The sequence below is a fragment of the Pipra filicauda genome, unplaced genomic scaffold, assembly GCF_003945595.2.
Source record: "Pipra filicauda isolate LSUMZ 115617 unplaced genomic scaffold, ASM394559v2 scaffold312_size1046226_pilon, whole genome shotgun sequence".
NCBI lineage: Eukaryota > Metazoa > Chordata > Aves > Passeriformes > Pipridae > Pipra > Pipra filicauda.
Window position 1 is genome coordinate 828,680 of NW_024104435.1, and position 27,932 is coordinate 856,611.

Here is a 27,932-nt window from a genome sequence, read left to right on the forward strand (position 1 = left end):
TCCACACTTACCTGGCTTTTATTAACTCCTTGCGGTCATACCACGAGTTCTGGGCTTACACACATTGCTAATAAAGAACAAATATTTCAAGTAATCCTCCACTGATCTCTAGTTGGTTTATTGTATGACGAAAAATTCCTATTTGTACCTGGTCACTGCAAGGAACAGAGTATTACGCTGCATCTGTTAATTTTTTCTTGCAAATTTAGTGCAAAGAATTCTCCATATGTACTCATAAACCTGTTAAAATATCAGCAAATCGATACCATTATACCTTTTTTTAATGCATAAATGCAAAAAAAAAAACTATGATAGTTCTTGCTTTTAGACAAATAAAATGAAGAGAGCAATCCTTTTGTGGTGAGTTAATAAAATTTCCTAAGACTAAATTCCATAGAAGCTGTACATAAAGTTATTTAGTGCTAAAAATCTACAATACATTTTTTCAAGTATAAGATACTGAAATATTATTGCCAATAAATAGTTGTGCTGTAATCAAAGCCACGGTTCCTTTGTCGAATCATTCACATCTCAACATGTTAGGGTTTAGTTTCTCACTGAGTTTATGTATTAAAATTGCCAACTCTTCTGTTGCTTGGGATTTATCCTCCAAAAGTTCGTAGCGAAGACTGGAGATGTCCTGTTTGATTTCCTTTAATTCACCTGTATTAATAATGGAAAGAAGCATTTGTTAGCAAAGTTTAACATTCATTCAGTACTCTTCTGTTAAGTCCCATCAGCATCTGTTTCAGATTATTATCCCAAAATGTTTGTGAGAGCAGATATATAATGGGGCAGGAGGATTTACCTCTTCTTCATTCTCAATGAGATGTGGGTGTCCCCCCAACCCTAAATAGCACCAAAGGTATTTTAAAAGTCCATTGAACATTAATGTTATGCTCCAGGTGTACACACAACACCAAATATTCACAAAGTGCTGTACATAAGTTAATGAATTAATCACAGCAACACTGCTGAACAGCTGGTAAATATTAGTATCCCCTTTTTAGAGAGAAAAGGCAGAGATTTTTTTTTTTCTGAAGGAATGTGCTAAGATCACACAGGAAAAGTGTGGCAGAGCTGGCAGTGAAACTCACAGCTTCTGAGTCTCTCTCCTCTTCCTTACCAACATCCTTGGAATTAGAAAAAGTCAACCAATTTAAAATTACATTACAAATTTGGCACAAATATAAAAAACACATTTAAAAGAAACCAACTGTCAAGGCCAGGCTCATAACAGCATGTTTTCCATCACAGGGTGTTCAGTTCAAGAGCAGAAGCTTTTTAAAACTTTCAAATACTGTTCTTCCATCAAGTGTGAGGCCTGTGAATTCTTACACAGTATCTGCCTCAGGAAATGATTTGTCATGTGTGAAATAAAAGACTCTGGAAATGCACCTGAATTCTCTAGTGATGCAAACCAGGGGAGAGTCCCTAGATATGTTAAAATAGCTGCAGTACATAACAATTCAGATGTTTCCTATTTAGAATGTAGCAGACTTCAAAAATTGTGTCTTCAAAGGTTGGATCTGTCCTTTGGGTACCAATGAGATGCTCACGACACAGAGCATTAGCTTTGCTGTGCAGTTCAAGAGTGAGGTTCAGGGGTTGCCTGCCTTGCTCAAAGTGGACCTTCCTCTACAAAAATGGGTGACAAAACATGAACCATCATGTCAGTAAACCCTGATTCTTCTGCACTGTCTTCCTTATCTAGACACACATATATACCCATAGCAAAGTGGCATCAGGGCATTGGAAAGACCTGTTGGGGACAGAACACTCTTTTCATCACTCACTTGGTAGATGATTTCCCACATCACAGAGCAGCAACAGGAGGAAAGCAATGGGAATCAGAAGGGCACACTGAGAGGAAGACACTTTTAGGAGTTTCTCTGCTTTTATCACTCACAAGCACAGCTCTGTGCAGCCAACATAGGATGGGGACCCATCAGATAACAGTCTGCACAGTGCTGCCTTTTGGAGGCACAGAGTGGGATTTAATTGAATCCTTTTTTGCTCCCTGCTTCTCACTGCAGAGAGTAACTAAGAAGCAAAATAGAAGCTATGCTGTCCTAGCTGAGGGAGCAGCCCATTCAGGTCCCTCACATCACATATGCACACAGCTGCCTGATGCTTCCATGTAAAAGCTCTTCTGATCCCATGTTGTCCATCACTACATCACTCTATCGCCTGATATTTAGCTAGAGGGCAGAGTAAATACACTCCATGTTCCACACACCTCTTTTATTTTGTTTGGGGAACTGCCTAGAGCACAAGGGTTTCTTTGTTGGACTGTAGGCCTGTATTTCATTCCTGGATGGCTGGAGGAAGGAGGACAGCATTTGTCTTAACCTCATCTCAATGGGAGCTGGGGCTGTGCCTGGAGCACACACCCCTCACAGCTACCAGGGACTGTCAACAGACACCAAGCTCAGATCCATCACTTCTCAAAAGGTCTCTGGTCACACACTAAAAGAGTGGCTACAGGTTTTCCCCACCATGCAGCTGACTATGGAGCTCTGTTTAATGATGTGTGGCTTCAGAGGTGACTATTGCTCACAGCTTTATAAAGGAAGGCAAAACAAGTGGTTCATGGTGTAAAGTGGTAAATTGTGTGTTCAACTGAAGGAAACAGAGAGAAAGTTGTCCTGCAGCTCTGACTAAAAGTGTAAGTACAGTTAGTGGCTTCCTCACAGATTTCTTCTGTAGCTGTGCATCATGTCTGTGCTCTCAACTTCTACCTGTAAAAGGGGGCCCATAATATTTCTCAGTTCTACTTCTTTGGTCCACCTTTTCCATTTTTTGACATCACAGGCATCCTTCTACTACTATCTGTGCTTCAGTGCATGTGAAATAGAAATAATCCCTCTTTTTACTCAAAACCTCCATGCATCACTGTAATACTGCTTCCAAAATTGGCTGTGAATATTGCAAAGAGAGTCTTTCTTACCTTCATTTACTTCATCGTTTTCTTTGTCCACTTGTGCTTTCAGAACGTAACGTTTTATCAGTCTTTTCATTATTTGCTGCCAGATTAAAGCAGTTATATAATCAGGTGAGCATATATAATTAAATACTATTCATTTTTCTTTCTTAACTATCTCTGTCACATCTGTGTAAGTGAAAGAACGAACAGCCCCAGATCAAGCAGTTGCCTCACATGGGCTTTTCTGGTGGGACGCTGAGAAAGAAAGGGAACTAGCCAACATGGTCAGCTTCCACATCCCTTCCCCAGAAACCAGTTTCAGATGTTTCATTCTCATGCTTTCCGAACTGGGACATCGAAGAAAAATTTTAAGTAATGGATGGGCTGGTTTTGAAGCACTTCAAATAACGGGGCTTCAACAATAACTGTCTTTTTTTCCAGTAGCACCCTAGAGTTTGCTTTCTACAGGAGGTTTTCTTTATCTGGTGAAGGCAAAATGTACTTGAAACACAAAATTCTGGTAGTACCTTCACACAGTTCTGTTACTCAGAACAGTGATCACTGCATGTACTTACCTGATAGCGTGTCGGCTGATTGAGAATGCTGTTAAAACTGTGGGATTCAAAAACTCTGGAGTTGGACTGGGTGAAAAGGTTTAACTGGGAAGAAATAAGACAAAATTAATATATATAATAGATATATATACATAATATTTAATTATCTATTGAAATACATTCTATCTATTATATAATTATATTATAATTCCCACTTAGAATTCAGCTCCATTTTTTTTCTTTAGACATGTTGGGGATGTTTCTATTGTCACTGTATCAGAATATTATTTTTTAAAATGAGATTGCCTTGAATTATTTCTTGGTTTTGTTTTGCTGGGTATTTTTTTTTTTAGCATTGATAATTTTAGGAAACAGTGAATTTGGAGGCAGGGATGTACATGCCCCAAAGCAGTTCTGCTTAGTTGAAAGGGGTTTTCCAAAGAACCATTTTCAGGAATAGCAATGCATTTTTTAAAATGGTTGTACAATGACTCAAGGATGACAAAGCCAAGAAGGTTCTAGTCTGCATCTGTCATCAATCTTCTGTGTGGCCAATTAAAAGTCACTGAATCAGTGACATTTCTGTTAATTTACAGTACAACAAATACAAATTCTTTTCAAAGTATTGCTTTCAGACTTTGTAATACACAGGGCCTTGAGCCTGTCTTATAAAAAAGCCACATGTGTCCTCTTTAACCCATCTGTGCCCCATTTTGCCATCAGTGAAATGAGGGGAATTATTATCTAATTCTCACAAGGGCATTGGGACACTGCATGGCATTAATATTTGCAAAAAACACTTAGATACCCAAATTTAGAATGTCATGGAATACTCAAGATTATTATTACCAATCCTGCCTCTTTCCAGTTTTCTTCTGCTGAGATCAAGCTTTGACAGCAGCAAGTGAATTATCCTACTGACCACATTTTTCCTTTCCCTAAGACAGGAAAAGGATAGTTTTCTCTCTTTAACCCTCCCCCTTTTTTTACCCTGAACTAAAAATTTTTCTACTGAAGGCTTAAAGCATCTTTTTTCAAGTAACTGCTTGTGGGAATTATCTGCATCTTTGAATACTCAGTAATTTTTGTTTTATTTGTGGTTTTCCAGTCATTGGATTTTGCTGTCCCAATAAAATTTATAGCTATTTTACACAGTATGTTTAGGCAGTCTGAAATATGGACTAATATTATTATACTAATAATTATATTAATACATATAAAATAATAATATAAATTATTAATTACTGTGCTCTCATCAGAAGCACAGATAACACCCTAAAACTTAAAGAAAAGCAGAATGCTGGAGTGGACACATAATTCTTCAATGCAATGAAAAGACTTCAGTACCCACCCTAGATTTGGAATTGCCCATTCCCATCTCGATGTCCTTCTGCAGCCGCCTCCTCCTGCACTTAGAAAAGTTAATGATCCTCATGATGAAATAGAAAAAAGATTTGGGGCTTGGTACAAGACTGAAGGGTGGAGGTAACGTTTTTCCATCATCAAAATACGACAACCAGAGTTTAGAACGAGCAAATTTCCACTCCACATCACTGTCATCCTGCGTTAAGAAATAAAACCAGGTATGTGCTTGGTTTTTATGAAATCCCAAACTTTTTTTGCAAATGAAACTTCTTTTAAATATTGACCCTTTCTGGTTTTACGTAAGATGTTATTTGCTTGCTAGTAAGACTTGCAGGAGTTCTGCAGAAATGCAACCACTTCATTGAGTTTGTTTTAACCAAATTTCACTTGTCTCTTTATGGCAACATTTCATTGATAATACTTAGTTCAAGCATGTGAAGCATTTAAACAAGCATTATATTTGCACTGAGTGCAAGCCAACATATAAACTCCTTGCTATTTAAAGTGGAACTTTTGGTGGGTTTTAAGGCTTTGTTTTTTTTATTGGAAAGGTCACATGAGTTTGGTACTCACACAAGTGTTGGAGTATTAGATTCAAGGCAGACATGGCTTAAAATGGTTGTGCTCACAGCTCTTTACATAACCGTGATTAATAACTCTGATTTATAACAGAGCACAGAAAATATAAACTTTGTTGTCATAAAGAAATCATTAAATACTGGCAAACTTATTTTGTCCTAATAGATTTTTACTGCAGTATTCCAAAGCTGAACCTGGATGATTCCAAAGGTGAAATGTTTGTTTATTATAATATATATATTTATTATCATATATATATTCCTGCTGAAATCTCTGACATTTCCCAGAACTCACTGAAAGTACTGGCAATTACATATCCATTTGTACACTGTGTCTTAGTCCTTTTCCTGTTTGTGTGGGTGTGTGCCTGCATCTGTGTGAATGTAATACTCTTTGAACTCATGGTCTGGAAAGCTGACACTATAAATATACTTTTACTTTTATTTCAGCAACTTAATTTAATTTTTAAACCCAAGGACCTTCATTACTTTAAATTTTCTGTTTGTTTGTTTTTTTAATTGGCCTTGGATGCTAAATATACTATTTAATTATCTTTAAAAATGAACATACTTTGTCATCATACTGAAACTCAAAATGTATCTCTTTTAATAAGCAATGCAGCCAATAACATTTTGTGAAATTTAAATTATTTGTTCAACTGAGCCATTTGGCAAATTTGAAGAAATACCGTGGTCTTGAGGCATATGGCAAAGCTCAGTAAATCTTTAAAATCAAGTTTAAATATTGTACCTGAAGTGGAAAAAAGCACATATCACAAAGAAAGCGTGTCAGCATTGAAAAGCATGGCTCAGTCATAATGGTCCTGAAGAGAATCACCTGTATCATACTCCAGGTACAGAGGCATAGAAATGGTAATGAACTACATCCAGGGTATCACTGCTGTACATAAGTGCCTAACTCATTTGAGGATTAGAACTAAACCCCAGATTTCCATTAAAGAACATGTCAAAATACATTTAATCCATAACCTAATGATCTTTCAAATACTGAAGCACACTCTGTTAAAAGGAAACATGCAATAAGAATTCTAAGGAAATTGGGAATGAACCACCCACGTCTCAAATTTTACACCCAGTTCCTTTGTTTCCTACTTCCCAGCAGCTTTCATTTCAGTATTACTTTAGATTTTAAGATTTCTGGAGGGATGACATCTCCTTAGATGCATATACACAGCACAAGAACTACTTGTTTAGATCCTGTAAGGTTCTGCAGCTTGGCTGGGTTGTTAAAATCAGCCCTGTTTTATATCTCTTCTGATATCCTTTACTGAGGTGATCTCTTCTTTGTGCTTTTGCCTATCGAGATGTGCTCATGGAAGTAATTCCTGGTAATTCTACCCCTTTTTCAACATAACAAAAGGGAACAAGTTGAGAACAGAGCCCACCTCAATCTCTTGGTAGGAACTATTGATCATAGCAATGAGCATGTTGAGCAGAACTACCACCATTGTCACGTTGTATATGCCATAAAGAACATAACCGATGTTCTCTATGAACTTGTGATCGTATTTGAGGACAACAGAGGTGACTTCAGACAAGCCAAATATTGACCAAAATAAGGTCTTGAAACTTTCTTCCACTCTGTAGGGAAAAAAAGGAGGAAGGCATTATTACTAACCACACAAATAAGTTGTGTTTGCAGTGACTGATAAACAACCTCAATTAATTTGTCTGTGAATCAGGTTTGCAGAGCACTGATCAACAAACAGGCAAGGAAGCTTTTTTCCAGTATATTTGATTTCTCCTCTGTGCTTCACCTATCCATCAGAGCTAATCTAGTTGTAACAATACATGCAGAACAACAGGCCAAGAACTAGAAAGGTATTTCATATCTAGGTTTTGAGATGAACCATAATTGCATCTCATTATTTTCCAGTCTAACTCTGCAGGGGCAGACTGTCCCTGTCCTAATAAAGTTAAAATGGGGCTGATGGGAACGAAACCACTGCTCTCCTTTCAAGAGCTTCTGGTTAAACCTTGCATTAGGTCATTCAGAAGATATCAGGTAATATTTTCTTACAATTTGTTGCTCACATCTGTGTGATTAATATAGAGGTAAAATTATTTTAGACTGCAGTGAAAGCTTCCATTATACAAACAGGAAACAACTGGTCTTTTGCATTCTGTTTCTAAGGTTCTGAGACACCTGATTTCCTGCTGACTTCAACTGTCTTCAGTTTTATTTTAGTGCTAGGAGAGAGCATACAGTATCTCACAGACTTTGTCACCTCAGTGAAAAAACCTGAAAATCTCATATTGGCTTTTTACTTAAAATAAACTTCAGGCTTACGTTGTAAAGGCCGGGTTTAGTTTAGCTCCAAGGTAGTAGGAATATAGTATGAACATCCCAATCATGAATGCAAGGAAGACCATAATGAAAAGGACCATAAACTTGAAGATGTCCTTAACAGTCCTTCCCAGTGAAATCTGCAGGGGCCCAAAGCTCTCATTTGCAGGCAGGATGTAGGCGATCCGAGAAAAGCTCAGGACGACAGCAATGGCATAAAGGCCTTCAGATATTATCTGAGGATCAGATGGGAGCCATTTATCTCTGGCTGGAAGATACAAAACACAGGGGTTACCCATTTATCACAATGTTGGGAAATAGGTCCTGACAGGATTTTTCCATTAACGTGTCTGAATTTAGTTGAGACAAATATTTGAGGAGTCTAATAGTTGCTATTCTGTTCCTATTTCATTTAAGTCACAAATGATGAAAATAAGTTAGGTTACCTTCTGCTGGAAGAAAAAGAGACTTGAAGAAACATGACATTCTCTTCTACAGTTTGCATTTTAACTGAACTAAATAACAATAACTGATTCCTTATTGCTTTTCTCAACATGGCCTGTATTATTAGCTGTCTTAATAAGCAGTATGCTAACCGGAAATTTATTCCTCTTTGATGTTTTATTGATGGGAAGTTAACAGTGTTGGTTGATGAACAATTTCCTTTAATAATCACACCCAGCCTTTGCCATTGTTACAGGTTCAGGATATAACCCTGTTCCCATAGTGATCATAAAGACTTTTGCCAATCACCTCAAAAGAAATTGGATCGTGGGTTTTGCACACAATGTGCACAGAAACCACTGAGTTGTGTAGAAATTCTTAAATTACTATGTGAATTCATGCACCATCTTAGCAAAATAACACTGTATTAAAATGTGCTTCATATCAAAATACCATGTGTTTCTAAATGTGTGTTTACATATTCACAAATTCAGATTGGTTACAAAGCAATTAAGTTAAATAACAAAACCAAGTCTGCTGTTATAATCTATTGAAGTTCATAAAGCACATGCTAAAATACACTGTCAGCAGCAAATACAGCATTTGCTTGTGTTGCAAATACAGATTCATCACACCTTTAATGACAATTTCTGCACTGCAATAAGTATTTAGTACTTTTATTCTATTTGAGCAGATCTTTACTTGGCCAGCATCCTTCCTTCAGGAGGAAATGCCAACAGATGTTTATGAATACGAATAACTATCAAACAACTGAACCAGGAAAAAAAATCACATCCAAATTTTATCTGTTGGGCAATAAGGCAAGAATAAAATGTGACTTGTGAATGCTTAAAATCAAGGGGGGTCAAGTTTAGTTCTAGGATAAAGAGATACAACAAAATTATGGGCTGCTACATTGGAACTGTATTTCTCCTTATGCCTATTACTTGGTTTTAATATTCTAGCAAACTTATTTGTCAAGCTAGCCTCATAAAAACTGTTGTTTAAATATCACAGAAACAAAAATATTGAGGCACAAGAGGTTACACAGTGTCACGAACACAAACCCATACAGATATTAATCTCCGGGCTTCTAAATGCCAGTGCATCCATCAAGTTTTTCTACGTTCAGATCTGTTTTACAGAAAAGTTAAACTCACCATAAGTGAAATATTCTATTTCTGGAGGCAGTGTGACCTCAGAGAGGTCATTCTCCTCGATGTAGTTGTCCACATACTGCTGTGCTTTCGTGGCCTGCAGGAACGCCAGAAGCCTCGCTGTGAAAGCGGCAATGAATATGGACAGCATCCCAAAATCCAAAACGTTCCATAACTGCAGGATGTATTCCCTGGGTCCTTCCAGCCACAGCTCTTTGCATTCTGACCACATCATACCTGCAACAAGAAGTTAAAAAGCACAGCGATGTTTGCCAAACTCTTTTCATTTAAATTCTCTGCATTCTCCCATTTCATGAAACTGAGCAAAAATTCGCTCATTTTTTTCTTGTCACAGCATCATCATCCACCTTGACCTTTGATCAATAGGCTTGATCAAATAGAAAGGTATTAATTGAGAATAATTAGTGGGGATAAAGCTCAGGCACCTCCACAAAGGGTAGCATAGAGCCATGACTTTGCAGTGGAAGTATTATGGCCTAACAACATAACTTCCGTACTTCTAAAGGAGGAAAAATGTGAAATGTGGGAAAAACCCTTCCTCTCACTTTCTTACCATTTACATTCATAAACCACTTCTGAATCAGGTTGAATTTTTCCACAGGGACACAACTACCCAACAACACAGATGAGCAAATATACATGGCACAGTTTACACTACTGATTCTCCACTTTACAGAATAAGATGCTTTTCAGCATAGAAAGTGGAATTTGGCTGTGTGTAGTTCAGATTTCTTACTCAAACATCTCCTCAGAAGTTAATTGACATGGATTTAATCCAGATCACAGCCTCACAGAATCTACATTTTTTATATAATTTTGTATTTTAGAATTTATATCTGCATGAAAACAATTGATATAAAGATGAAGGGGCCTTATACCTACCGAGTACCCATACCATGATCAGCATTTCTGTCCAGGTGAACTGGGTGGTCTTCACCCTAAAGATCTGCTTGGGGTAATCAGTAACAGTGACATTGGGTAGTGTTGATATACCCTCAAATCTGTCTGAAGCATTGAACACCAGCAGGCCTAGGAAAATAATGAAGGATGCTGCATGTGCCACAAATTTCATAAATGGGCTTCGAAGAATTCTTCCAAGCTGCAAAGGCAGAATGAAAGCAGTCACTCAGTTTTCTCAAAGGAACATCAGGCATTCCAGAAGCATAAACGGGCTCAGGACAGTCAGCAAGCTCATTTTTAAAGGGTACTCTTGCAAGTGCACTGAGCTGTGATGCTTCACTGTTTCAGAAGAAAGCCTCCCGCAGGGAGCCTCGTGGAATATGCTGTCCTGTTACTGAGCGTGCATGTCATTCCATACACTCTAGATGGCAATGTTTGAGGGGAAACACTCCAAGGAATTACAGATGTACAACGGCAGTGACCAGAAGGAGTTTGTAAAGCAAGCCCAGGGAAAGATAAATTATTAAAATCTTCAAGTAGTAAAATGTTTTCCCTACCAACAAGAGTGTACTATTAGCTTGTCTGTGACTATAGCTCTAGGAAAAATTACAGTTGTCTGTCTCTGGCTACTGTACTCCATCCTCAGAACATATGTTCAGATGTAGAAGTGCCAAATAAATATCTGTACCTACTAAAAATAATTAATTGTTCCACAAAATGGACTAAGAAAAATAAGGTCAGAAATATTAATGATTTTCAAATAAATTCAGCAGGTTCAGTTCACATCTGCACCTGGTAAAAGAACAGAGCAGCAGCAGGAGGGGCAGCCTGTCTGTACCAAAGGAGAGGACCTGCAGAATATCAGACTTACTTCAAGGAATGGTTTTCCTGGAATTTGGGTCAGGTGCTGGGAACTAGGCAGACCAGCACACACTAAACTGCATTTACTACCTGTGCAAACAGTCCCAGGTTCCTTTCCTGCTCCTGACCTTTAGAAAGCATTCTGTAATTGCAGTATCAAACAACTGACCTGAATGTATAGCACTTTATTTGACATGAGCACTAGGAAAAACATCAGGTGTTTCTGGTACTGGGAATTAGAGCTCAAGGACAAATGTCACTTTGCCATGTTGGACACCAGCTAAAAATATACTAATATGTTTCTATGATATGGAGCTGTGAGTGAGGGATATATTTACTGAAGATATTAATGGAAAGTGACATTTCAGAGAATAATGAGAGTAACAATTACACTATTTCCGTAAAGGTTTATCTTTAAAGCAAATAAATATTTAACCCAGAGAAAAGATCAGGTTCCCTTCAAATACGTAGAAGCAGAGGAAAATTGTATCCTTCCTGAGATGAATTACAAGAGTGAAATATAAATGAAACTCGCATTTCTTTGCTGCACACTTGTTAAGGAAATAAAATCGAAAGACCACATTCAGCACAGAAGTAAATTTACACTAACATTTCAAAAAAAATTTAAGGAACAGAGAAATCTTCCTCCACCTGATTTACCAAAGATCTACCAAATATACTTCATTTGCAAACAATTCACGTGCCACAGACTACCAGGATTCCAAAGAAACTACTGCTATTACTTTCCTTGGGAGATCATCAGGAAAGCTGAAAGCACCCTTACACTTTCGCATCATTTTAAGAAGCTAAGAGTTTACACTTATGTTCTTTTACAAATATATCCTATCACGTGGTTGGAATACTGCGTTTAGTTTAATTTCTGCTCTACGGTTCAGCTGGTAAACAGACCTCCTAGGGCAGGAATAACAAATATTTTACTTAAGATTAAGTTCTGCATCAGTGAAGTCAACAGATGTTCTGCTAATGGTTTATGTGGGAACAGCATGAGACCTTAAGATGCCATCAGAGGAGACTTAATAAAGAATCTGAGTGGTGACTTTCAAAAAACCCATGTTACTACTATGGATATAATTACATAGCAGAGACTGTGAGGTGAGCACATTCTGCAGAAATTTAAAAAAGAAAAAAAAAAAAGCTCTCAAAGAAGAGAGAGCTTTTCTTTCTTTAAACTTAACATCAGTTTATTTTCATGCTTCATCACTGTGGTCCCCTCTTCACAGTGCAAATAAAACAAGGAGCATCTTTTGGCTCAAGATTAGAGAACGCTAAAAATATCGTCAATTAATTAAAATTTGGAAGCAGCAGAATTGGAGGTACAATAGTGCATGTTAACTGCCAGAAATTGAAAACCAGCTCCCAGAACGTTACAAGAGAGGTAATTTATAAAATTCAGTACCCTGCTACACGGCGCAATCCAATAACCAATGGCTAGAAATGGAAGGCCCAGTGCCACAACCAGCACAACCAGACACTTGATGGCAATGGTCTGCTCCCGTAATCCTGAGAGGTTTTCATACCAGATAGTCAGGAGCTGTTGCTGACAGTTTGGATGGGCCACAAACTGCAAGGAAAAAGAAACAAAACATGTTATCATTAATAAGAAGAGTTACGTAACTCCTACATACACAACCACGATCACCATGCTAGGTGTTACACAGAAAGGACTGGAAAATAATCCTGGTAACACTGATAATTGGGGTTAAGAGTGAGATTTGATATCAGCTGGTTATACTTTGGAAAAAATAATTAAAATACTGTAAATCTTGGATACCCATTTTATTATCCCTTGTACTCAGTAGAGATCATTGTGTACTACACACACTGTTGTTTGCCAGGTCTTGCCTGCAAAACTCCATTAATATTCCAAATCTCATTAAAAAGTGCATAAAGTAGTATAACAGGACCAGCTTCTTAAAGAAAATAAAATTAAATCATTGGCAATGAAAACAGGGAACTTTAAAGCTCTCAAGAAGAGAAATCTGAAGCTGTTGCATGAACTTTGAAAAGGGAAGCAATCTTCATACTTTAATCTACTTTGCTCTAAAATTGAAGTCCCCAAGCATTTTGGTGTGCGATTCATGAGCCAGTTCACATATTAATGCGGCTTGTACATAGAGTGGATTGGCCAACAGAAATAAATAAAAAGATTGTAAAAGTCTTTTAAGAAATTAACGTCAACTCAAACTACGTTTCTATTCTTTTTTCCTAGGCTGTCACCTTCGAAGCTTATGCAGCATAAAACCTGCCAGCCTGGCCCATTTGAGAAGAAGAGATTGGGTTTTTGTGTGCTTGTGCATTCTGACATGTGCCCCCAGCCTCTTCTTTCAGTAAGATAAATTTCATTGTCAACTCAGGACATCAAAGGGACAAATCCCACAGCAGATTAACTGCGGACAAAGGCAGGAAAGTAAATAATTATTTCAAATTACAAAGACATTTTTAAAATCAGGCTTAAAACCGTAGGGAAGAGGGGAGAAGAAACACCCACATCATTCCTTCTATTACCAGAGGGAACGGGAAGAAACAGTAAAGGAGCTTTAAGGGAGCTCTGGCATCTCACCCAGAGCTCTGTGCTGGTTTATTCCTCCTGTTCTATCAACATTTGGATCTGACACTAAGAGGAGATCTGCCTGGCTATAATTTTCCACAGAAAAGGGAAGATTTAGTGAAGAAGACGCCGAGAGTTATGGGCAAGTTCTTCTCGGGCAGTGAGTCTGAGGGCTCTTGAGAAGATCTCAGCGACTCATTTAACTGTTGGCAACTGCACAACGTGCAGCACTTCCAAGCCCTCGGAGCAAGTTGTGTCACTTCTCAGCCATAAAAGCTCTGAAATTCATCCTTCTTCTCTCTGTGTCTACTGAAATATTCCAATTTATGATTGTGTTGGTTTTATTTTCGGCAACTGTAAACTCTTCTATGCCCATCCGTCTTCTGTGTCTGTGTGTTCCTGTATTATCTGTCTCCCCCCACAGCTTCATCTCCTCCAAGGACAGTAGGTCCCCATCATGTTTTAAGTACTTTTTTTACCTATTGATCACATCATCCTGCAACCTTTCTGCATTTCTCTTCTCTCGTTTTACTTTCCATGCAGCATCATACTTTTCATTACATATGTTGATCTTATTATCACATTGATCTAATATTTTCAGACCCAGTCCAAACCCCAGTGAACAAAAAAGGTGCATGAGGACAGTATCTGGTAACTAAAAGACATTAAAAAAAAAAAACAATTTTAATGTAGTTGCTTTTCTGAGCACAATTGACTGTAACATTTCTGATGTTTTCAGTTTCATGACCACGAACCAAGTCATCAGTATGTAAATATTTTTCTCTGTGACTAAGAGTGATTATAATGTTATTTATTCCTACCATCCTAATGGCTGAGTTTAGATGTAGCAAGAGCAGATCCTGGCACGCTCTGATACACAAGCACACAAAGAGAATTCTGTATCTTCTTTCTTATCTATCAATTCAAAACTTCAGTGTTTGAAAATTAAATCCTGTGATTTTACTCCAACCTTTATTGATTTCACTCAGAAATTCCATTCTGATTTTTTTATCCTGGCAAGAACTGCAGAACTTGGCCCAGTGTCAGCTCTTCTCTGAGATTTTATTGGCAATCTAAAGACAGAGTTGAGACACAAAACTAAAAGCACTACTGCAGCAGCAATTCAGCATACAAAGCAAGACTACTTGTTCTAACTCCTTTTTTTTTTCCCTCTCCTTAATTCCCTCAGTCCTTCACTATTGGGGCTGCAGGTTCAGTCTGAACCTTACCTTCAAAATCATATCATGTTTAAAAGATGGGCTAAACTCTGATGCAGTACCTGGGATATTAAGTGCAAGAGTTTCATTACTAATAGAATTAAAACCTCCATTTCCCTGGCAGCGAACCTCTGAGCACATTTGCTCACTTGTCATATGCTTTTTCCTCCCTCTGAAAAGGGCGTATGGCTCATTAACTATTTCATGGACCTGTAGTTCTGTTTGCACAAGGGAACTGACCTTAATGTAGCTGACCCAGAAGCACAGCTAGAAATATGGAAAGCTAAGGAACACAGCCACAGCCTTGTCTGCTTCCTACAGTTCGAGGGCTGAAACAATCCCGTGTGGAGTTCCCACACCTGAATCCGTTCTAGTCAGAATATCACTGTCACCTGTCCCATCTGTGATGGAGCAAAGCCCAGCAAATCAAAGGACCACCATGGCAGAGACATTTCCTGGCTCAATCCTTGTCATGCCCTCTGTAATGGCCACTTACAGGGAACATGTATCAATATGGTAACAACTCTGCACCATCTATTTCCTTTCACCAAGATCATTAGTCTTGTAGGTCCTGAACTGTATTTGTCATTTGTCAACACTTTGAGTTTATCTCTTGCAAGAGAAGAGAACAAGTTTGCTATGTGGAATTGTCTTTTTTTTTTTTTTCCCCACTATGCAGATCTTTGTTATTCTTAACAGGTCTGTGTGGCCCTTTGCTCAGCAATGAATTTCATCAGTGACAATAACCTCTTAAAAGAAAACCACAGTCTACAGCAAGAAAGCTGAGACACGATTCTCAACGTTTAACACATTAAAATGCAACAGCATAAAGAATTTATGTGATATTTAGACACTTAACATGCTTATGCACTTTGATTTTTCCCCCCCGTTCCATTCTTTTTAATTAATTTAATGCTTGTATATATTTACCTTGAATTTTGGTAATTAATGTGCATTTATCTGCTGTAGATCAATTCTGCATTGGAAATGGTGATTCGCTGCTTGGGATCTGTGTTGAGAATTTTTGTTACCAATCTTTTGGGGACATGATAAACACCAGCATTTCCCAGTTGTTCTGGCAGGGTGCTCACAACCCATTTTATGTGGCAGATTGGCTCGAGAGGTTGCCACAGAATACAGGGTTATTTACTCTGAGAAACACAAGGCTTCTTGTGGAGATGATGAAACCATAATGGCTGTAAAGAATGGAAATTATGCTAATCATGTAAATAGGTAGCTGTAAATAATACATAGGCACTGCTGTATTTCCTGGGTCCTCTCACAGCAGGACTCAGTATTAACTATTCTCTGCACTAGGGTAGTGCTGGATCTTGAGGAGAACAACATAGCAATACAATAAAAGCTGCTATGGATATGTATTATGTCAAATTTGCAATACACAGCTCCATCTTTCAGTGCATAACATTCATTCACAACATAACTGTTCATTAAAAATTTCTTTGAGAGGGGCATCAACTGAAAACACATTGTACTTTCCAAAACACTAATCAACCCAAGTGCAAAGATGAACTGATTAACCAGCCACAGACATATTCCATACATTTTCAGGGCTGAATTTTAAAATATTTTTAAAGGAACACACAGAGTAAATTTCTCACTATGACTCACATAGTTGTAGATGAGCTGATTTACTGTCACACTTTGAAATGAATTCATAAATAATACACTTCATGTCAACTTAAATGTTCTCTCTCCTTTTTTTGAAGTAGTGAAAGGGAGACTTTTCTTTGGAAAAAAAACAAACAAACAAACAAAAAACCTATGTGTTGATAGGAACACTATTAGAAGGCTGCAAGACTTACTTCCCAGAATTTTCTTGCTGAATCGAGTTATTTAACATAGGAAGTAAAAGTAATAAAAATAAATAATGAACAGAACAGATATTTTCATGGGTTGTCACCAACAGTTTCCCCTAGACAGTCTTCTCTTTGGATTAGATATTATCACAGAAACTGGCATAAAGACACATCCTTACTTTTTCCTGAGTGAAAATCTGGCTCCACTGAAATGTCTGCTTTTGGATTGATCGGGAGAAGGATCTGACCAACTGCCACAGCCTTGCCAGCACACCTGACCTATGTCATTAAAACCTCCTGCCACTTCTCAGCTGTGGGAAGTAGATTAAACTGAACTCCTTCATTACAGCCCCCTTCTGCCAGCTCCTGCCTTGTGAGAGTCTTGATTGCACACACCCTGTCTCAGTAAGCGATCCGACCTGCGGAACGACGGGATGGCACCTCTCCTGCAAGCGCCGGCTGCGAGGAGTTACCTTTTTGACCTCGTACTTGATGGCCAGTTTGACACGGCTCAGGGAGGCTCTGTGTCTCTGCGCTTCCACCGGCTCCGAGTTTAAATCCCCGTTCAGAATGGCCTCCACTTCCTCCGAGTCCCGGCAGAGATCGAGGACACCGACCACAAAGTCCTTGCACTGCATGGACAGCTTGCGATAGTCATTCTGAAACGGGAGGGATACAGAAGACGGCCCGTGACAAACGCTTAGGAGCCAGCAGGGAGGAGAGAAGAACCTGTACAAGTCACTGAAAATTAACAGTGCTTGACTTGCACTACGTCAAGTCGGGAGCGCATTACAGAATTTTCGTACGGCAGAACCAATTATTCTGTGACACGAGGTGGACCCTCGAACAGCAGATGGTGGCAGCTGTTTAACAGAGCATGGGAACATGACACAATAGAGTAATAAAATAAGCTGGATGGGCAACAGGGGAAAGCTGAATGGACAAATAAGTATTGCACAGGCAAACCAGGACTTGAAAAAGTAATCTCGCTGTTGCAAAAATTTTGCAGACAACTAACGAAATCATTCTTACAGTGCTGCCTCCCAGGCTATGAATACGTTTTAGCTCTTTCTACGCTGCTGAAATGGCTGCTTACTCTTTACTCTGATGTATCCTGGATTCATTTCCCCCTTTTTTCCCCCCTCTCTCTGCTTCGACTTACCCTTGGAACGGCTCACACCCAACAATGTGTACAGTGGGTTACAAAGTAACTGCACAGAACAACTGTGGCATGAATTTGGACACCAGTATTGTGGGCAAAACACCCCAAAATTCCTGTTTAGGCAGTACAGAAACCAGCTTCTTCAAAGGACAGTTCAAAGGTATCAGGCTCCTTGGTCATTCTCTGAGAGACAACCTGTCCTCTGACAACACTGCTGAACTACAGAGACATTTCTGAAAACCTCAACCCTTTTATCTAAGAGCTCTGTCCATCTTGCCCTTCCTCCCCTTCACCTCCCTGTCTATACCTCTCACACACCATTCCTTTTATGACTATTTCTTTAATCTCCATCGTGTTTTCTCTCGCTCCATCAGCTTTTCCTTCCATTACTGCTGGAATCAACAGCTCTTCTTGCATTACCTTCTGAAAGTATATGAAGCCAACACTTGCTTTCTGTTATTAAAAACATCTCCCTCCTCCAATTCAGAGTCTTTTCATAACCCCTCAGCACTCAACATAGCTTTTGTCTTATTCTTGAGGTGCTACCTTTAAACTCCTCAGTTGCTCCTGTATGGCAACATCACAAAGATTTGCTTCTTTTTCATCTCCCTCTTCTGACACAACATCTGTGGCTCCGTTTCAAAATTTTTAGATTAGCTCTGTAAGGCACGTCTGAATCTTTGCTTGCACTTTGGTTTATATTTGTATATGTCTCCCACCATCTCTGTGACATCACCCATAAGGTCTCATCTGATCTCTACTTCAGCAGAAACCTTGGTCTTCGTTTTTGTGTCCATGTCCTCTCAGACAGATTTCCAGAGCTTCCAGATCTGAGATGAAGCCTCTGATTTCCTCAAGTGAGCTGGAGAAGGAAACTTGACTGAACCTGCCAATTTTACCTTGTTGTATCAAGTGCTTCAGTGCCCAACTGGAAACAGCACAGCCTTCTTTTTCAATGACTCCACAGTTTTTCTACTCTATTTTTTTCCCCACTAGGCCATCAAAACACCAGTTTGAGTCCTCTGTTTCTTCATTTTTGTGTGTTTACTGTTCATTTCCAGACACTGCCTTTTTAAAATCACTTTTTGGGGGTATAGATTTCCCCTTTGAGGTGCCTGTCTTCTAAAAAATGCTTCCTTATTGCTTCCACCCTCATAATTTTCTCATTTAATCTCAATTTTTTTCCTGAAACCCTCACTTTTTCCTCCTTTCCTAAGTAATTTTACTTCCTTCTACTGCTAGTTTTGCTAAATTCTCAACTTAGGATCTATATAATGGGACAAACTAATGTGCTCTCAGTAGTTTCAAATTATTTTGGGAAATGATGGGAAAAGAGACTGCATAGGATAACTGCAAGATTCAGCCACCGATCCCATAGGTCAGATTCAGATATGAATCAAAATGAAACACTACTGGAGACAAACAAATACTACTAGGAATTGTGTTATTGCATAAGACTAACATCCCAGATACAGATTTGGAAACAACCAGTCCTAATCACAGACCTAAACAGGAGCCAGTTATTTCCTTTGGTCATAGAGGACAAATTAATTCAGTTGTCAGTGAACCAACAGGATGTAAGGTTATTTTAGATTTGTTTTTGGTAACCGAGGAGAACAGTACAGAAGAGCCAATTATAAAAATAATACTGGGATGCATGATTAAACTCAGGGAAGGGATCCTACAAAGATAAAACACGTGCGAAGGAAGACTCCAGGATGGTGGCTAGAACAGCAGCAGTCATTAAAAAAAAAAAGATAAAAGAGGAACAGTCTTTCTTGACAGTCTGGTCAAGGAAGAGTTTCATCACAGGGGCCAAAAATTGTAAGTATGAACTGCTAGAATTCAGGTTAGAGAGGATATTCAGCAAAGCCCAAAGAGGTAAGACAACGTAAAAAGAAGATGGGGATTTTCTGAAGCGAAAACAAAGGAGTGACTAAAGTCAATCTAGTAAAGCCAAAACCAAAACCAAGCCTTCAGTTTACTGAAGCCCTGTGTTCTTAAAACTCTTTATATTGTTTTTTCAACAGAGTTATTATGTATCTGTGAGAACCTGAACATCCTTAAACATCCAATTTCAAGCAAGAGTTGCTTACACTTTTCACTACAGCTGAAGGCAGGTGTTTACAGAGATGGCTGAGCAAAAACCATAGTAATCATCAGATACAGCTTAACATGAATTGAACAGGAAAAAACCTGGTAATCACATTTTCTTTAACACTATGAAGTAACTGTATGCAGTGCATGGGAAGATACATTAATTTTTCACTGATTTCAGTAGTAGTACAATATGGCTAAAAGAGAAACTACATTCTTTCTGCCTGACTTTGCAGGCACCTGTAGCTTATTTTTTTATTTAAATACCTGTTTTGGTGTTATTTCTATCTACCCTACACTTCAAGGTATCTCATTAAAGTTTAATATGGTTTAGTTTAGCTGGTTTTGTATTATTCAAGTGTTTCATAACCAAATTTTGTTCTTGTATGAATGAACATGGGCTGTCCAGTTGCAGGGAGAGGCTTCATTTACACAGTCTTTTCTTAATCCTTTGTTAAATGTGAAGAGAAAGAAGGAGAAATAACGGGCTTCTAATAGTTAGGAAATAACAGTAGTTATTCTTGCTAAAGGTTCACTCATTTTTCTTTACTATTTAACTTTTTTCCTTAAAATAACACAAATGTAAAGCCAAAAGGTACATTACTGAGAAGTTACTTTCTCAGTTAGCACAGACCAAGCAAGAACATATTTTCACTTGCAATTACAACTGTGAAACCTTGCCCACAAATGGCAAAAGGAGGACAAACTGCAGCTCCAGTAGTATCTCATGAAGACTGTTAATTCAACAGACCACAGATGGTTTCATTTTGCTGTTCTCTCATGGATGGAGACTCATCCCCTCAAGTGTGTCAAAGCTCCTGCCTGATCCTGGCAGAGGGTGCAAAGCTGCTGCTCTCACAGCTCACGCTGTGTTAACTGGCATCCCAAAATATACACCCATTCAGTCTAGAATAGCCCTGCTGGTTCCAGAAGGACAGACTGCTTTGCATGGACTATTTGCCTACAACACAAAGTTACCCACATTTCTACTGAATAACAGTGCTACGTTTTTCTTTGATAGGTGGATAGGCCACTTGCTTATGAAAGTCATGCTTGTTGCCAGATAAGATTAAAGATATGATGGATTAAGTTTTCTTGTATCAAATTTAGGGATTAAATACAGGCTATGTTACTTACAAATGCTGTTATGAGAACTGAAAACCAGTATGTGCATTCCTAATATCCAACTCCAGCTTTGAATATTATGCTAGGAAAACTTGTCAGATTTCCCTCTCCAGGTCTTCACTTACTTATGTATTAGCAAATCAAATTTATCCCAGTCTATTTGATTGCTTTACAGAATTAAACAGACAAACACTACCCACATTGTGACCGTGGGATCCAATTCTTAAACAATCTTCTACCTCCGGGGTGTTGCACAAATCTCAGAAACCTGAATCTGTGGTCTCGGTCATACACATCCACTTGTGTTTACTCTTGAGAACATACAAATGCAGCCACCAGATCACTCACCTCTCCCATGTCCTAAACAAGGCTAGGAGAACTCCCTGTGTGGAGGTGAAAGGACCTGTGCAAGCTGACAGCTTGGTGACATGAAGCTGATCTTCAGGAGAACACCAAACAGAGTAGGCACCGATATTATACAGCAGGGCTCTTGGCCTAATTTCCATCATAACACAGGGACTCTGATTCCTTAATCAACAAAGTGCTTTCCAATTAATTCACAGCCTAACTCAGCTGGTTTTACTAGTTATAGCATCTTAAATGTTATCTCTCAAAAAAAAAAAAAATAAAATTAACAGTTACACGAAGATCTTTGTAACATCAGAAATATCAGCCTACAATCACAGACACTGTGGGTGATATTGGTACGTACAAAGGACAACTGATGATGACTGGGATTGCAGAGCTGTGTCTCATGAGCAATTTCGGAGGACTCTGGCCCACATCAACATTTGGATCTCAGGCTGCCCAACTCTGCCTGTTCTGTTCTCACTCCTAACATCAAAAACCACCTCCTGAATTCATCTAGAATTTTTACAAAGAACACATCAATGTATGCAAAGAATGAAGGACACGAACAGAAAGCCTTCGGCTGATTTCACCCACAGCATTTTTTAAACTATTCCAAAGAAACTGTACAGTGAGCAATCCCATGCAGTCAGATGAGATGTAGAGATGTTTTCTGTTACATTCCTCTAAGCACCACATTTCACAGGTATTCACAACCACATAACTAGCTCACACAGCCATTATATGCGATCATAAATTTATGCTATTAAATGTACTGTGTATTAAAGGGCCACTTGGAGATCACATATATACTCAGTTTGCACACACAACTGTATATGCAAATCAAGCACGTAACTGCACTGCTCATTATGGATCTGGGCCCTGTCCTTCCAAAAGCTGGACCTGAACGTAGATCAAGCTTGAACATTCTTTGTTAGTTCAGCTGAGATAACACTATGTAAATTTACTTGGAACAGGGACAGATTCCGCTTTTGGATGCACGTCCACATCTTCCGTCGGTTCCAGGAGGAGCTTTTAGCAAAACTGGGAACAGGGATTTATCCTATATAAAGCAGGATTATGATCTTTTTGATCCTTGCTAGAGCAACTCCAGCTGAGAGAATCGAGCTTGCTTACACAGGACGGTATTTAGTTGAAAGCTGGCAAAAAGAGATTATCTGTGGCTTTTTAGCTACCTTGTCCTTTTTTCCTGTGGTGACTCCAAAGGAAAGTTCCATCAGCTGTTCTGACTACTAGGAATTCTCCCATCCCTGTGCAGTAAGAGTTTTAAACTTCTCAGGGAGGAGGGTAAATATCAATTAACTTTAGTAACCCACAGCAGCCACAGTGGCCAGGGGCTGCTAAAAATAGAAGAACAAGAAAACATAAAAATTGGGAATATTTTGTATTGCAAACTGCTGCTGGGACCAGAAAACACAATCCTCCAACTATGGTAATGAACACTTATTTACATTAAGACAAGATACAGTTCCAGACTGAGCTTCCCTGGACAGTCTGTCAGGTACAAAGCAATGCACCTCAGAGATCTCCAACCACTCATAAAGACAGATGCCATTAGAACAGCCTTCCATAACTTTCTCTACCTTAAACAGGTATTGTCCTTTTCAACAGAAGAAAGGAATTGGACCAGCAAATTTGATATCCTTGGAAAACACTTTCTGATCAGGCACATTGGTAATAAAAGCCCTTATAAATATCAGAATTGGTGAATGAGCCCAGAGCAAAGCAGAATTCTGGTTTTGCATCTCACGCCCAGAACTTAGTCAACAATGTTGCTTTCTTTCTAATTATGTAGTAGAAACTCAGGTGAGCACTTAGAAGGGAGGCAAGAAAAAGGAAAATCCAGAGAGGGAACAGAATAGAAGAAAGTAAGGGAAGAAGACAAATGGATGCAAAGAACAAAAAGGAGTAAAAGCACCAAGAAGAAACTAAACAAACAAAATACATGAAGAAGAGCAAAAGGACCAACAGCAGCTTGGAACAAGGATTTCACAAACAAGTAGGAAGTAAGGAGGCTTGAAGATAGAAGAAGTGGAGTGTAATTGTCTTTAGGGCTTCAGTTTCCTCATCTATTGTTACTCATTTTCAGTCCTTATTTTTGGCTGCTTGTCTTGTATCTCCCAAGAAAAATGAGTGTTCACTGGTTTCTTTGAATCCTTTCTCCTTTCTTCTGAAGGGAAAATGAAAAAAAAAAAACAAAACAAAACAAAATCAGTGTAATTAATCAGGTTTTCTTTAATATTCATAGGGAGCTGACTATCATGAGTGAAGGTTCTAAGCCACCTTCCCACATTTCTAACACTCTTGTGCAAACCCCAGTTTGTTCATTAGAATTTGTCAGTATAAATCATAAGTGACAGAGGCAGACGGGACTTTGCATATGCAAAAGATACAAGGTTCAATTTAACAAGCATTTACCAGGAAACTTTACCCTCAGGTGTTTTTAAACAGGTTCAACCCATATTCTTTGTCTGTGGGAAAACCACCTAGAACAGTAGTTTTTTTGTATGACTGCTCTGAGTCCTGGAAGTGGAGCATGTACAGGAAACTTTGTGGGACTTAACAGACCATAGGTATTAAGAATAAATCATGAATATTATCAAAAGTCCCTTTAAACAGATCTGTCCTTTTTTTTTTTTTTTGTGGGAGACAAACTGTTCTGCCCATTTTTCTTCACCCTGAAACAAAGGTGCTCAGTGCTGTGCTACAGATTGAATTTGATGGGAATACTTGAGCATTTCCCAGTGATGATCCTAGAGGAGAACACAGCAGAAGTCTGTCAGTCATTCTGCTTCACAGGGAGGGTGAATGTTGGACTAGAAGCCTTCTCCTCTGGGATGGGAGCACGTTCAGATGACATATCTGTGGGAAAGAAAGCCCTGAACACACAGTTACAGATGGGACTCCAGGCAAACAGTCAACTCTCCTGCCAGGCTTGGTAGAAACAGAAAAAAACGCCCTGAGATGCGTAGGAATCAGAAGGGAAAAAAAAGAGACAGATGTGATGTCAATGAGGAGAGTAATTATTTCACTGGAATGTTTTGATGTTGATGAGAAGCTGGAAATTCCATGCTAGCAAGGAGCCAGGAACAACTTCTACTACAGGTGCCTAAAACTGAATTATCTTATACACCTGGCAAGGTCAGCAGCCATGTAAGTGCTATCCAACAATACTGAAAACTGTGAGGATAGTGAATTTCTTGGGGTTTTAGGCATCCCAAAATATCAGGGAATTAACATTTTAAAAACTGAAGTAATTTTCTTAAGTTCTGGTTTGAAATGAGAAGCCCCATCAAAAAACACTGCTTTTTCCTCCTCCAAAATTTCAAGCTGATTTATTTTTCTGATGCAACTTCTATTCATGGTATTAGTACTTATGATATGGGAGCCTCCCATGAATTTCTATTTTTACTGAAATTTTTCCGTGCAGTTCTAATCATCTGCATCCTCACCTAACAAAAACATGATGCAGCTTCACTTAATTTAGCTTTTGGTGACAGAGATTGTATTTTAGGTTCCTGGAAAGTTGTATAACGCTTACAATGAATCCCTAAGCCCACCAGTGAGCACAGGTATAATAACAAAATCTGTATGCAGTATCACATAGATAAAGATGGATGGTAGAGTTTCTGAGGAGCCAACCCAGAAGAAAAAGTTCTCTCTAAGAAACTACAGGAGGGGAAAAAAAAAAAAAAAAGGTTTGTATCCACAACCACCAAAGCATTTTTCAGAAAACCCATAAATCTCCATCTTGGGCACACGATTCTGTAGTCCCTGTGGCTCTCAGGTTGTTGGCCTAGTTGAAAAGGAATCAGTGATAAACAGACTAAATTACACACATGAGAGATTTAACCCTCTAGAATGCTCTCTAAATGAGGCACATAACTAATTCATTGTGTGCAGCACACAAGCTGACAGGCTCTGTGCACATGATAAAATCCTCTAATTCTTCAGGTTTTTGTTCACAAAGAGCTTGCCCAGATTTCAGTACCTCTTCAGCAGAGGGAAAAAAAACTAGCATTTTTCCTATATCCCTGAATAAATACATAGAGGAAGTACTCCATTAATTTGCCAGATTACACAATACACAGCATGGTATGAGTGGGTTCCTTCAGCAAAGGAAGGAAAGGTTGAAGCTGAATTCTACACTTTATTAGTCCATGGTATAATACATGAATTCTTCTCACCCCTGAAAACTTTATTTTTAAATTATGTTTTAACTCATTTAGCTATATCTGGAGCTATTCTTTCTCGGGAGTCTAAAATGGTTTCTTCCTCTTCTGGCAGAGTTCACTTGATTAATTTCTGCCTGTTTTTCTCCAGGTTGTTATATATTCCTTCTGAGTACTCCACAGTGATAACAGTGTTTGCTGTTGTTTGGGAAGGTTATTGGTTATTTTTGTCTCTCTCAGATGGTTTTTGAAGGCACTAAACAAACAAGTGGTACCAAACACTGACCTTGTAGAACCCCAATGAACTCGTTATTAAAACTAGAGGCAATGCTGTTAACATCACTACTCAGTGAGAACAATCTGTCATCCCCTAAGCTGAGCTTTTCTTATAGCACAGTCTAGCAGGGTTGGATGTTTTGGTGGGATTTGGTTGGGGGAAGAGGAGGGCAGGCAAGAGGGGAGGTGGGTGTTACTGTATTTTCAGGGAAAAATCATTAAGAAAAGTACTGGGCAACAGTTAATTAAGTCATTAATTGTCTGATGGAGGAGCTGAAACATATAAAAAAGTCGAGGCACTGAGAAACAAAAGCAGATACAGCTCAAAATGAGGCAACAGGACCTACATCTGTGATTAGTCTAGCAGCTGGTTTTGAAGAAGTGACATTTCTAAAAGGTGTGTCAAAAAAATTACCCACTTTCAGTATTCTTAACAATTTGGAGGCATCAGTCACAATTAGTACAAATTAAAAAGAGGGAATAAGGTCAATGCTACAGTTGCTTAAGAAAAGCATAACATTTCTGCTTTTTGGACTTACTTCACTCAGAATTTGTAATTAAAACGAATCCTTGTCTGCTACTGCAACCAAAATTGTTTTCCATCTGCTGCAAGGTTATCAGAACACACACTTTTTCCAGTTCCCAATTTTCTCTGTACACAGGAAGTGCAAAAGCAATTTCGTTTCATTAAAAATTCTTATTAAAGGTTTATGTATTGAAAACTCAAAATCGAGAATAAAAGAGGCAATAAATAACATGAAAGTATTTGTTATTGAAAAAAGTAAAGACATGGGAAATAATTTCAGCATCCAAGGACAGCATGAAGTAGCAGCAACTTTAAAACAATAACAAAGACAGAGAAACACAAAACCACCGTTACCTTGAATTCTTTTTCAATGTTGGCCAACTTGGCAAGTTCATTGCTGAGTTCTAGAGCAGTGAGTACTGGATCTTCACTGGAGAGGGAGAGATAGGCCGGGCTCGCCAGTCCCTTGTATGCGTTTATCCTCGACCTAGAGTGACTGAAAGAATCATGTTTTTGCTTCTCTGTACAGTCATTACATTTGCAGAAATAATCGTGAGGTCTCTCTATCCTCGCTCCTTTCATCAACAGCATGTGCACGACTTCGTATTTTTGGCAGTGGGCAGCTAAAATGATGGGAGTGATGTCTGGAGAAAAGCGGGTTCCGTCTTCGTCGTAGGAATAAAAATCATCATCCTGGAGCTCCTGCTCGCAAGGGCTCAGAGTCAGTCGCTTGTTTACCGAAAACCCAGGATGATTCAGGATTGCTTCCACTATCCTGATGTAGCCCTTGCTGATTGCGAGCAGCAGGGCATCTCCGATCCGTGCCAAGTTCTCTTTTTTTAACAGGAGTTCTGTCACCTCCAAATGTTCGTTCCCCACAGCAAGCTGCAAGGCGTTTTGGCCCATGTAGTCAACACAGTTGACGTTCAGGGTTTTGGACTCCTCCAGCATTTTGCGCACCACGGGGATGTTCCCGTACTCGGCCGCGTCCAGGAAACGCTCCTCCTCAGCCGTCAGACTGGTGCCCCTGTTGTTGAACATGAAGGCCGGGCCTCGGATGGCCTGGCGCCTTCCCTTTTCCCTCATCATGGTCATACGTCTCAGGGATGGACTTTCCTCAATGTACCTAAATGAAAAAAAAAACAACAAAAAAACCCAAAAAAAACCAGAAATTCACTGTGTTGGTTATTTGCAGCTTCCACTTCTCCCGTGGCTAAAACAGTGACAACTAATTTGCCCTTGTCATTTGCCCATCTACTGACAACCGGTGTCCTGTATTATGATCACTCTGCCTTCACTCTTGTTTGTCTGCAACCTACAGGTTCAATGCCACAGGCTATTTGTGTTTTCTCAGCATGGTCCAAATTTATTAATATTTTTTATTTTATCTAAGACATCGCTTCTCTTCAGAAACCCCTCTCAGCTCAGTGCATATATAAAATGAAAACACATCTACTACACTACTTTCAGTAGTAATTAAAACTATCC

The 27,932-nt window shown here is 38.9% G+C and overlaps 1 protein-coding gene across 1 annotated transcript; it reads right to left on the minus strand.

Annotated features, from left to right (window-relative positions):
- Positions 1–84: 84 nt before the first annotated feature.
- Positions 85–27,565, minus strand: TRPC3 (transient receptor potential cation channel subfamily C member 3). The gene is made up of 11 exons (XM_039383513.1): positions 26,799–27,565; positions 17,191–17,376; positions 12,532–12,696; positions 10,236–10,452; positions 9,336–9,569; positions 7,735–7,999; positions 6,830–7,025; positions 4,832–5,041; positions 3,502–3,585; positions 2,951–3,026; positions 85–663 (listed from the first exon to the last, which is right to left on the minus strand). Exons 1-11 carry the CDS (start codon positions 27,537–27,539, stop codon positions 521–523), a joined length of 2,517 nt encoding a protein of 838 aa, XP_039239447.1. The 5' UTR covers positions 27,540–27,565; the 3' UTR covers positions 85–520.
- Positions 27,566–27,932: the final 367 nt, after the last annotated feature.